This window comes from Schistocerca cancellata, chromosome 4 (genome assembly GCF_023864275.1).
Source record: "Schistocerca cancellata isolate TAMUIC-IGC-003103 chromosome 4, iqSchCanc2.1, whole genome shotgun sequence".
Lineage (NCBI taxonomy): Eukaryota > Metazoa > Arthropoda > Insecta > Orthoptera > Acrididae > Schistocerca > Schistocerca cancellata.
In genome coordinates, this window is record NC_064629.1 from 84,734,433 (window position 1) to 84,747,875 (window position 13,443).

The 13,443-nt window shown below is 40.7% G+C and overlaps 1 protein-coding gene across 1 annotated transcript in view; it reads left to right on the forward strand.

The window, feature by feature from the left end:
- The window catches only part of LOC126183660 (zinc finger CCCH-type with G patch domain-containing protein), a 166,962-nt gene that overhangs the window by 8,981 nt on the left and 144,538 nt on the right, over positions 1-13,443 (forward strand). Inside the window, exon 2 of the mRNA XM_049925805.1 lies at positions 12,932-13,111. Coding sequence (XP_049781762.1) covers positions 12,932-13,111 — 180 coding nt within the window. The remainder of the gene's footprint in view (positions 1-12,931; positions 13,112-13,443) is intronic.

Here is a 13,443-nt window from a genome sequence, read left to right on the forward strand (position 1 = left end):
CACATTGTGTGCAGTACAGCTCATGGCATTGCCCCTTCTCCCAGAGAAACAGTGACCCGCTGTTTCAGAATTTGTCATCGAAGCTGAATGCAGCACCCTGGACATAGATCTTGTCAGTTATCATCTGTATGGCAGCACTTGTGGAACCTCGCATCCTCCTCATGTTGTAATTTTCACTTCACTCTGAAGTACGTCAAAGGCAGCCTCTCCTGTGTAAGCTCCTCAGTCTTCAGTTTTCTTGAATGAGAAGCACCCACATCAATCAGTGCTCGAGGTCTGTAGTAGGGCTTCATATGGACATGGCTGGCATAGCTGCACTTTTCTTTTTTCGATGAATGGTCATAGTCCTTGACTTCGTATATATTATGTCTGACAAGACGTGATACAACCCAAAGTAATGGTTTAGTAACTTTTCCAATAGCCTCACTCTCTGCACAGGCATAAAAATGTGTACCAAGTCTCCTGGGATGTCTCTCACAGAAGTGCTTGGCATTATAGTACTCTTGGATCTTGTCATGGACATCCACAATCCATATGTGAACTAGCTATCTTGCTTCTTTGATCTTGGTAATAGAGTGTTTCATGTAGTAATCCTAAGTATCGTTCTGTTGAAATGGGAACAGTTATCCATTGTTGTTTTGACCTCGGAAGTGTGGAGTGGAAATAACAGTGTGAAGCCTTTGTTATCTTGCTTTACTGTGTTATATGCAATGTCACAACACGCATTATTGTAATCTAACATCTTTGTTTGACATCAACAGACATTGAGAGCATATCTGTCAACATTTTATTAAATCATTCGGTGAGGCCATTCGCCTGTGTGTCATAGGCAGTTATCATCCTATTATTGATATCACTATGTGAAATTACCTTTGATTTTAGTTTCGACTGAAAACTTCTCCACAATCAGAGAGCATCATTTGTGGTGCTCCATGCTTGAAGATGTTGCATTCTACAACGAGTCTGTCAGTTTCCAGAGATTCAGCAGTGAGCACAGCTTTGGTAACAGCGTAGTGTGTGAGGAAGTCAGCGAAGACTGTCTATTCCTGTTTGTCGACCTTGCAACCTCTACTGGATGGAATGATGCAGCTGCAGGTACGATTAGTACCAGATGCCCCGGAGATAATTGCAACACGTGTTTCAGTTGCTGTCATTGCTTAAAATGGCTCACATAGTGTCTGACAAACCTGTTAGGTTAGGAGCATAGACAACTGCAAGGCACATGTTACTGGTTGTAGAGTAGTTCCTCTCAGATTTGGAGAGTACTCTGGAAGCATAAGTTATCACCTTTTCCATCATCTTCCTGAATTTGTACTAGAACTGCACGTATCCCTTGACAGTGGTGTCAGTGCAAGGTTTTGTCTCAGTATTCTTGTCATGCAATGATTGAACTGTAGAAGATATTAATGCCTTCTTAAGGACAGGAAAAATATTTCTCGTGGCTCTTCTCGGTAATATGAGAACATTCCAAGATAACTTCCCACATCACGAATATACCGGGGAGTCAGAAAATCTGTGACTGCTCTTATTTTCTCTGGATTGGGGTGCACACCATCGTCATTAACTAGGTACCGCAAGATTTTTATTGGTTGGGTGACATAGAGACACTTTTATAGATACTTGCAGAGGACTGCTGTCTGAGCCACTTTGTTGTGATTGTCAGGCAGCGTAGATGTTCTTCAAATGTCTTCGAAAAAATGATGATGTTATTCAGGTAGCAAAGATGTTGAAACAGGTTATCTATGGTATGTTAAAAGGTGTCTGGAGCACTACATAATCCAAATGGCATAATTGTAAACTCACAGAGGCCATCACAAGTTACGAAGATAGTTTTTTTCCTGGTCAGCTTTCTCAACCTTTGTTTGCCAGTAGCCTGGCTCTATATCCGTAGTTGAGAAATACTTAGTCTTTCATCAATGCGCGGCTGTGGGTAGACACCTTTTTTGTGATTTTCTTCAGCCATTGGTAGTCAACATAGAAATGTCATATGCTGTCCTTTTCTTCACAAGGACCAGATAGGAGGACCAAGGACACTCTGACAGTTCAATGATATCATCGTTCAGCACCTTCTTCATTTCCTTCCAAATTGTCTCTTATTCAGCTGATGACACACTACACAAACACTGGATGATTGGTGGATGATCTGCAGTGATGATACGGTGCTGTACCATGGGCAGCTTTTTCTGTCTTTTCTCCACTCTAAATTTGAAAGCAGATAGGCTAATACTCACCAATGTTGTTCCTTGACCAGGCTAGATACTATTGACAGTTCATAGTAGATTCCTCCATTGTATTGTCTACAGTGGTAGTGGAGCAAGATTCTTGGTTTGGTTAATCATACAAGTATACATTTAGTGATGACTTGTGTCTGCTCATGACATTAGTGATCCATTTGTATTTACCCCAATCCAATCTTGATGATCCCATGCCCACTGTGGTCATAATTCATAAAAATTGGATCAATGTGGGAACACAATGTTTTGGCACATCAGCTTAAGGCAGGTACAACTCCAATGGTCCTCTAGAGATTCTGATTACTCAGCATGTCAACAGATTGTCAGGAAAGCCTGAACAATTAAAAGCTTTGTAGTTTGACTGGACATCTAGGTAGACCACTGGAACTTATTGCTGACAGCAAGATCACATCTTCAACAGCAAACACACATCAAGAGCAGTCTTTGTTATGTGTGCTTATTGGAATATCTTCATCAATCTGGAGCTGTGATCTTCCGCAGTCTGTGAGTGTTTGTGACATCTACAAGAACTCCAATCTGCAAACAATATTAAGAACACATTCTGCCTAAACCACAAATTCGAAGCACTCTTTTTCTGTCATTGATAGTTATTCTTGGAGTATGTGGTCCCATCAGCTGGGCATATTTCCCATTTGTTACATTCAGTACAATCAATTTCATCTCACAGAATAGTCTTCTTTAGCTGGTGATGATAAGGCTCCAGAGTTGACATGCACCTTCGTAGGTTGACTGTCAGTGATGATGTTAATGAGATTTCCAGTTCTGGTAACTATCATCAATAGGGGATTTTCATCTGTGGCAGCCTCACCTCCAAATGTGGGTGCCTCATTTAGTTTTCCTGCTAAAGATCAACACACCTTCTCCTCAACATTCTCTATTTCGTCGTAATATATGGGGCCAACATTCATGGCCGCTATCTCTTGCTTACTCTGTCTGGCAGTACTGTTTACCATAAACTGCTGTATATATCTTCTCTTATTACCTTTCATATGAGAAAGACAGAGTTACGATGGTCTTCTGCAACTGCCATAGGAACCACATTCAGGAGTCAGTCACACTTCTTTCATCCGACTCTTTTTCTCTTGCATTTAGTTCATGTGCAGGCACTGCTGGAGCAATCTCTCAATTATATTGACACCATTTACCAGAAGAACTTGGAACATCTCTCCTGTGACTTCTTTTGCCAAATGTAAGATTTTATTGTCTTCTGTCTGTTGTGGCATGCCTACTCATCGAACATGGGGTGCCTAGGAAACCCACTTTCTTGGATCGCTAGACAACAATTCAAGCAAATCATTTTAATGAATTTTTATTACAGTAAGATAAATGACAATACTTAACTTTGAGAATTTACAATGCTGTGTCACAAGCAACGGGCAACAGACAAAATAAGAAAATCTGTTCAGTATACACAACTCCTAATACAAGTGAAACAATACAGCTGCTGTAGACCTCATAGAACAGCTACTCTTCAACTCGATCATGGCCGTATAGCATGGCGTGTATGTTCTCTTTGCGCGACCGAGCACACTGGACTCGCATTCAATAGGATGACAGTTCAGTCCCGTGTCCGGTCATCACGACTTAGGTTTTCCGTGATTTCCCTAAATCACTCCAGGCAAATGCCGGGATGGTTCCTTTGAAAGGGCTCGACCGACGTCCTTCCCCATCCTTCCCTAATCCGATGAGACCGATGACCTCGCTGTTTGGTCTCTTCCCCCCAAAACAACCCAACCCTTCTCTTTGCCTAGAGGCTGCTGCTGTCTTAGTGTCATCCTAGAGAGGGGTCGGTCAGCATACTATTGGCTGACATCTTCTTCAAAGCCCTCTGTGCTCTACTGTTCCTGACCGTCATGCCAGCACTTGTCCTTTACTCCAGAACACTGTCACTCTTGATTTACAATGTGATATAGAGCCAAAATATTCCTTGTGTAAGATCGTGTTGTTTTCCCATTGTGTTGGATCCTGTTCTTTATTTGTTCTTCCACCAAGTGGACTTGCAGCTGATTGTCAGTAAATGGTTTCTTCAGTTCAACCTGGAATTTGTCCCAGCTAACTACCTTCCTCTTGTTGTTCTCGAACCAGTGTTGGGCTGTGCTGTCCAAGCATAAGTACACATTTGCTGAACACATCATGACACCACACATGTTGTATTTGGTGACTCAGTCAATTCCTTCAGCAATTTCATTGGGTCCTAACCATTATTTTTGCAAAACACTTATGGATGCCTGACATGTGCTTCTATTTTGGAACCCATTGTTTTCCTGAATATATGGACCTCGGAAACAATGTATGCTTGTATCCCAGTTTGCATCTCCATAGGCGACAGCTTTTACATTGTCGAATTGAAGCCCTGGTTAAGTACCCAGCATTTCAACTAAACGTTTCATCTCATAACAACTAACAAGTCTAAATCCAATAGCAGGTTTTTCAATGAAGTTCAACACTTAACACTGAAAGCAAGTTTATTACAAACACCAGTGTACAGATAGAAGAGACCTGACCTAGTGGACAATGTGTGCTGCTATTTATACAAACACTGAATATTCCAGAATATAAAAATGTAAGAAATTTGGAGAACCTTCAAGAAATGATAAAAAGTATATAGAAAATAACTGCTGGTGGTTGGGTTTGAACTGGGGACCTGCATCACACCTATTAGTGATGCTAATCGCTATGCCACTTTGGATACAGCTAACCTCATGAGTGTCTCTCCGTGTAATGTGTTCAATTATGATGAGACTGGTGTCAGTAATGATCCAGGAAAATCGTTTGTGATTGGTAGATATGGTATGAAGTGCCCTGAAAATATATGCAGCTATTCTAAGTCTGCAACGATATTATTATCTGTGGGTCAGCTGCAGGTGACTTCTCCCTTCATGTGTCATATACAGAGGTGAGCACATTCAGAACCTTTGGATAGAAAATGGCCATAAAGACCATTATTATGGCAACAAATTGTGTTGTACTGCTGGGAGTTGACATAGTCATACTTCACATGGGGGGAGTTACATGGCATAATTTATGGACCGGATGCATAGATGGAAAATGAAATATCATCAACTGTCAAAAGGGCAGAGTGTGAAGCATTTGACTAATGCAGCAGAATCTTATCAAGAAACCTCTCACAAACTCCAAAGAAACTCCTGTCATATGTAAAGACTGTGAGTGGCACCAAAGTGAATATCCAGACACTTATGGATGACTCAGGAACTTTAGTAAGGGCAACAAAGCAAAAGCTGAGGTGCTCAACTACACTTTCAAATATTCCTTTGCAAAGGAAAATACATGATTACTGTCCCCAATTTAATTTTTGCACCACAACAATAACACGTGATAGAGCTATTAGTGTCAGTTGAATTTAGAAACAACTAGAATTGTTAAAATTGAACTAGGCCTCAGGGCCCAAAGGACTCCCTATCAGATTTTGTGCAGAAATCGTAGCTTACTTAACAGGCTCATAGATCCCTCACTGGTTGGAATAAAACATAGGTCAAACTGATCTGCAAGGAGTGTTGCAAATATAACTCACGTAATTATTGTCCAATATCATTGATATCCATCTGTTGTAGAATCTTAGAACATATTCTGAGCTAAGATGTAAGAAGATATCCCAAACAGAACGACTTCCTTCATGGTGAGCACAATGGATTTAAAAAACAATCAGTCATGTGAAACTCAACTCCCACTCTTCTCACATGATAGCCTGAAAGCTGTGAATCAAGGAAAGTTGGCAGATGAAGTGTTTCGTAACTTCTGAAAAGGATTTCACTCAGTACCACAGCATCACTACTTAATGAAAGTATGATCACGGGGTTATCAAGCAAAGTGTGTGACTAGGTTGAGGATTTCATGGGCGGGAGTATGCAGCATGTTATCTTGGATAGAGAGTCATCAATGATTTTAGAAGTAGTCAAGTGTGTTCCAGGCAAGTGTGTGTTGTGACCCTGAGCAGAAGCTCATGTTGTATATTAATGAGACCTGGCACTCAGTGTTTATAGTAATCTCAGTCTTGATGCATTTACCTATAATGATGTATTAGCAAGCTGAAAACAGTTACGTCGATGTTCAAACAGATCTTGATAAGATTTCAAAGAGATGCAAACCTTGGCAGCTTGCTTTAAAGTTTCAGGAATGCAACATTTGCCCTTCACAAAATGCAAAAACGTAGTACTGTGTGGGGAATATGAAACATGATTATACATAGCCTCAGTTGTAGCAGAGCTGGTGACAGACTTTCCTTCATTGGTAGAATGCTAGGAAAGTGCAGTTGATTGACAAAGGAGACTACTTGCAAAATACCTGTGCAACAGATGTGTGGGTCAAATACTAATTGGGACTAACAAGTGATACTGAATATCTAAAAAGAAGGGCAGTGTATACACCGACGCAAGTGTTTGAGTCATGGGAGAGCATCACAGGGATTCTGGAAAACTTGAACTGGCAGACCCTTAAATGTAGACATCAATCATCCCACAAAGGCCAACTGCCAAAGTGAGGAATCTGGGAATATGCTACAGCAATCTTCATATCACTCCTCTATGGACTGCAAATACAAGATGTGACTGAGTACAGTAACCACAGAAGCATTTAAGCATTCTTTATTATGAATGGAATAGGAAGATATTCAAATATGTGGGGCAATGGGAAGTACAATCTGTCATACAGCCCACAGTGGTTTCCAGAGGATGGATGTAGATGTATGGTTCTTTGTACAACACTGTGCTAATTTTTCTCCATATTCTTATTGATATCATGATATGTTACATAGTCACATTAGTTTTTATCATTATCATTATAGCTTTTATGACTGACATTTGGTTTATAAATGGTGAAAATTTTGTGATTTGTGTTTGACAGATTTTATCAAATGATATCCAAGACAGAAGGCTCCAGTTGTTGTTGTTGTTGTTGTTGATTTTGGAGGTGGTGGTGGTGGTTGTGGTGGTTATCATTTTCAGTCCAAAGACTGGTTTGATGCATCTCTCCCTGCTGGTCTGCCCTGTGCAACCTCTTCATCTCTGCATAACTACTACAATTCCACCAGTAAATAATTTCCAACCTGTTTACTGTTGTCTAGCCTTCCTATACAGTTTTTACCTCCTCACCCCCTTCTTCTCCCAATTCCCTCCCTAAAACCTGTCAAATTGATTATTCCTTGATGCCTCAGTATATGCCCTATCAACTGACCTCTTGTGTTAGTCAATTACTTAATTCCCCAATTCCATTCAATACCTCCCCATTGGTTATTTGATCAATCTGTCTAATCTTCAGCATTCTCCTGTAGAATCACATTTGTTATGAGTTTCTATAATAAAACAATGCCAAGGATACTGGATGGTAGTTTTGTGGATCACTCCAACCACCTTTCTTGTAGATAGGCGTGACCTGTGCTTTTTTCAAAGAATTGGGCAAGGTTTTTAATTCAAGGGTTCTACAGTAGATTACAGTTAGAAGAGGAGCTAACTCAGTTGTAAATTCAGTATAGAATATGACAGGGATTCCATCGGGCCATGGAGCTTTGTTCAACTTTAACATTTTAGCTGTTTCTCAACACCACTGACACTAATATCGATTTCTTTTCAGTGGTATGAGAATTAAATTGGAGTAGCTCTCCTCATTTTCCCTTTGTAAAGGAATATTTGAAAACAGAGTTAAGCATTTCAGTTTTTGCTTTGGTACCCTCAGTTTCAGTTTCTATCTCATGCATTAGGGTCTGTACACTAACTTTGGTGCCACTAGCAGCCTTTACATACAACTGGAATTCTTTTGTTTTGTAAAATATCATTTGACAATATTCTACAACAGTAGTCATTGAAGGCTTTGAGCATTGCTCTCTTGACAGCCAAATGTGTTTCATCCAACATCTTTCTATTTACAGCCCTTCACTTTGTTTTATACATATTATGCAGTAATCTCCGTTTCTTCAGAAGTTTCTTTGCAGTGACTGTATACCATGGAGGTTCCCTCACATTGTGAACTGTTGTACCAGGTATATATCTGTCCAGTGCATGGTCAACTGTTCTTTTAAACTTGAGCCATATTTCTTTTGCATGCTCCTGCCCTGTGCTGAAAGTTTCAAGTTGCTCATTGAGATAATACACTACTGAATTTCTATCTAGTTTACTCAACATATATGTCTTTCTGCTTGTTTTATTTGTCGTTTGCACTTTGGTAATCGTTGTTTCCACAAATGTGTCACGGTTACTTATACCAGTTTCGATTTTGACATCTGCAAAGAGGTCAGGTCTATTTGTTGTCATTAGATCCAGTATATTTCCATCATGAGTGGAGTTCATAACTATCTGTTCTAGGTAGTTTTCAGAGAAGGCATTTAGTAATGTTACACAGGATGTCTTATCATGCCCACAACCAACAAAACTGTAATTTTCCCAATTAATTGTTGGATGATTAAAGCCTCCACCAATGATTGCGATATGATTGGGGAACTTATGTACAAGTGAACCGGGGTTTACTCTTAAGTTTTTGGTTATATCAAGGGATGCTTCAGGTGGGTGATAGAAGGATCCAATTATCATTTTATGCCCACCCCTGTTACTGAGTCTTGCCGAAACAATCTCATATGCAGCTTCAATTTTCACCTCAATGGATTCAAATTCTTGTCTACTGTGACAAATACACCACCTCCATTTCCCATTTGCCTACACTTTCAATATATACTTAAATTTTCCCCAAAAATCTTGCTGCTATCAATTTCAGGTTTCAGCCATCTTTCTGTATGAGGTCAACATTCATGTCTCGAAATGCTGTCATCCAGCTGCTCGAAATATGCACCACAATACACATGTCAACCAGTGCTGTGGGAGACATCTACCTGGGCCACATTGGGACCTGTGATAGTAATCGAAGACACCATGACAGGTGTGGGCTATATGAACACTGTCGTGTACCGCCTGCATAACTTCACGGTTGATGTCTTCTCCAACTGCAGTGGCATATTCCAGCAGGATAACAGTCCATTACACAAGGCCGGAATCATGCTGTGGTGGTTTAAGGAGCATGACGGTGAAGTCATGTTGATGTTTTGGCCAACAAATGTGATTGATCTGAACCTGACAGAACACATCTGGGAAGTTATCAGGCACGAGTTCTGTGCCCACAAACTATTGACCTGTGTATGCGAGGTGGCAAATTCAGTACATAGATCGCTCTAACTTGACTGGACATTGAGTCTTATTGAGCTTGCGTGACAGATACAATTAAATTGCTCTGTGCTACTTTATCTGTGTGGTATAGTTTATCATAGTGGCTGCTGAGTTGTGGTGTCCTAGTCTCATGGCAACCCACAACGAGATGTTTTCAGTGGGAGAGAGATCTGGAGAGTGTGCTGGCCAGGGCAATAAACACCCTCTGTATTGAGGTAGCAAGGGCAATATTATTTTGTTGCATTATCTTGTTGTCCCAACACATCAGAAATGTAATGGTTGCTCTCCAGATTACCTCCTTTGTGTACGACTGTTGACTTTGGTGTGTACCCAGTGGCACCCTATACCATAGTGCCAGATGCTGGGCCTGTATAATGATTATGAATGTAATTGGCACCATTCATTCTCCTCAGAGCTCCCACACATGATCCATCATGGTGTTGTATGCAGAATTGGCTCATCTGAAAAGATGGTGTGGTGCCACTCCTGTGTTCATTGGTGTCATTAAGTGCACCACTGTCAGATTTCTCTCTCTGCTGCCACATCAAGGGAATCCTCAATAATTGTCACCATGCTGACAGTCTACAGTGCTGCTGATGGCGTTGCGCTGTCTGTGTGGATACTCGTCTCGATTCAAATGAGCCCACTTCCTGACTCGAGGTATGTGACACGGTCATATGATTCTTCACAGCTAGGTAAACAACATATTTGTACTCTTGGGTGCTGGCTGCATGGAGCTGTTACATGCTGCATGACATTCAGTATGGCTCTCCTGAATTCATTGATTACAGTTTCACACGGTGGAAGTTGTGGTATCCCGGCAAACGTGAGCAGCAAAATTGCAGAACAATAAACTGCGGTCTCATAGGCCACGAGCCCCCTGTTGTTGAACTCCTACACATGTTGGTAGGTATTTCTCCTTCTTACTGATTGGATAACATTATCTCCTCACAAACCAACAACATTCAGTTGTGATTTATGAATGAGAAACCCACCGCATAATCTTAATCGAATACAGCTAACCGGCAATGGTTTACAACCACTAAATATGTACAGGAATTGGATATACTTCTCAATCTGGGGTATCCCCATGAACTATGTCAGCACACAAAGGTTGGTTGATTCTTGGGACTTTGCCCACTTTAAAGGTAATGGAACTCAAAATTGTGGTAGATCATATAGAATATGAATGAAGAAACTCCATCATTTTTGGTTTTTAGGGTTTTAAAAAAGTACACAATAAAATTACAAAAGTCCAGAATATACAACTTTTTTGCTATCACGTGTGAGATTATGAACTTCCTTTCTGAACTCCCAGTTTGTGAAAGGGCACAGACAGTTATTGATCATGTGTAAAACATGCTGATCATAAATCACTTCCAACATAATCAAAATATCCACGGGTGTGCTGCTGGTCTATAGTGTCCAACGGGCACAATATTTCAGCTATCATACATGTCGCCATCATCAGGTGAACTGACGGACTGAGCTCCTGTGAACGTGCCGGCACGGAGATCCGTACGCTATGGCTGCTCAGAGGGAACTGGGTTCGGTCGCGGTGGTGGCCGATTTAAATACCCTCCGCCCGCGGCGCGCTCCCTTCGCCGTCCGCGCCCCGCGCCACGGTCGCGCGGTGGAACAGATTGCGACGGTGTCTGAGATGACGTCGGTGTGATGGCTCTGTCCGCTGTGGTCGTCACAACTATACGTTTGCTCGATTTACTGGTACAGACGTCGAGATACTGGGACAGCGTTGTTAGAGAGGCCATCGAAATTCGCACCAATGACGACCTCATAAACCGTGACTGTGGATATAATCTTAGCAAGGCTTGGGAACCAGCGATTGGGTTAATCAAGAGTAAATCGAGCAAACGTATAGTTGTGACGACCACGGCGGACAGAGCCATCACACCGACGTCATCTCAGACGCTGTCGCAATCTGTTCCACCGCGCGACTGTGGTGTGGGGCGCGGACGGCAGAGGGAGCGCGCCGCGGGCGGAGGGTATTTAAATCGGCCGCCGCCGCGATCGAACCCAGTTCCCTCTGAGCAGCCATAGCGTACGGATCTCCGTGCCGGCACGTTCACAGGAGCTCAGTCCGTCAGTTCACCTGATGATGGTGACATGTATGATCGCCAAAATATTGTGCCCGTTGGACACTATGGACCGGCAGCACACCCGTGGATATTTTGATTATGAAATACGCCGGGAGAAACTCAAGAATCACACTTCCAACATATTTGAATGTCTGACGTCGAATCTTGTGTATTGTTATTGTAAATGAAACCTTGATTGGGAACTGAAATCGCATAAAACAAAAGGGTCAATTTGTTAGGATCATTCGGGTACGGGGTATAAGAAAGATCTCTCCAGCTGCTGGATCTGTGAGGATAGTGGCCAGGAGTGTAAATATGAAATGAAAGACTTAGATGGAATAGAATCCATAAAAAGCAGGAGGGGTAGAATGTAGTGCAAGAAAGGAAAAGAGAATGGATAGTAAAGGTTAAACTTTGTGAAGAGAGGCAAAGGTCCAAGTAGGAGGGGAAACTAGAAGAGTAGTAGAGAAGATAATGGTGACAACCAATGAAAATAAACATGTAGCAGAAATCAAGAATGCCTTATAGTTCTAGGCTGGGAGAAGTAATGATTAGACTGCCCAAAATGTGTAGCGGAAACAGAAGTACAATTTTTTCCTCACCAGTATGCACTATTTCTTTGAGCTCATTCCTGACAACTGAAAAATTCATTATACTAAAGTCATTAGTGTGTGATAATATTACTTAGATATGATTTATATAGGAGTGCTCTCCCGAGTTTTGTGATGGATACTATTATGAAGGTGCACACAGCTTTGTAAAGAAGAGAATTTGAAGGGCAGTAGGCAGTGAACAAGAAGTTTTATTAAGATGCTGCACTTTGAACCAGTAACAATGATGTACTCTGAGTGGAACAGAGATAATTGTGAACATTATGGATCACTTATCAGGGCATATCTTTTAAAAGAGAACCTGGATTGTGGGCTATTGACCTGGTCAGTGATGCATTACAGAAACTGTATCTGTATGCATCTTTTAAGAATATTCCTGGTTTCAAATATTGTTGATAGAAACAAAATATGCCATACAAGTAATTCATTAGCTATAGCCCTATTAACTATAAAACTTTATTACAGTATACAGTGCAGCAAGCAGATAATGGAAATATTCATTGTAAGAGCCATTTCAATTTTACCCTTTTGTCAAATGTAATAACGAATGTACATGTCAAAGTTTCCACATTGAGACTGTTGAACTTTCTGAATCTCTGCCCCCAGAAAAATAGGAATGTAAAACAATGGGTAATTTTTACAATGTAATAGCTTCAGTAACATAGCTTCACTAGGTAAATAAATGATTTTAGTCTTTGTTAGAAGCTGCAAGTAGATTCTGTGATGATGTATGTTAAGAATTAAGGCCTTTTTATGGGCAGGCTATCAGCCTGATTTACTAATGTTTCTTCCTTTTTTTTCAGTTGGCACAAATACAACTTGCAGTGGCAACTACTGGGCCATTATCAGATCAAGACAGTTTGCTCGTACTACAAGAACAGATGACTCATCTTATCGCATTGACTAAAGAAAACATGACTCAACTCAGAAATAAAAGTAGTGATATAGTTCAAAATTTGTCAAATGATAACAGTGAAAATGAGGTAAGAAGAATTTCCTTGTAATGGAGCAGAGAGAGAGAGAGAGAGAGAGAGAGAGAGAGAGAGAGAAATTATTTTTAGCTTACAACTGTAAAGGACTGAGCGGATAATTCAAAACCTGATTGTATAAGAGCTATGATGACTGACCATTAAAGAAACCACAAATTGGGAATAAAAATGATGAATAAAACATGAGAACTGTAATGATGATGATTGGATAATAAGAAATAGTTCATCATAATTACTCTCAATAAAACATTTTGGGTGAGAATTTGAATTATTTAAAAACATTTAAATTACATCTAATACATTAACCACCCTCTGAACCTGAGGTA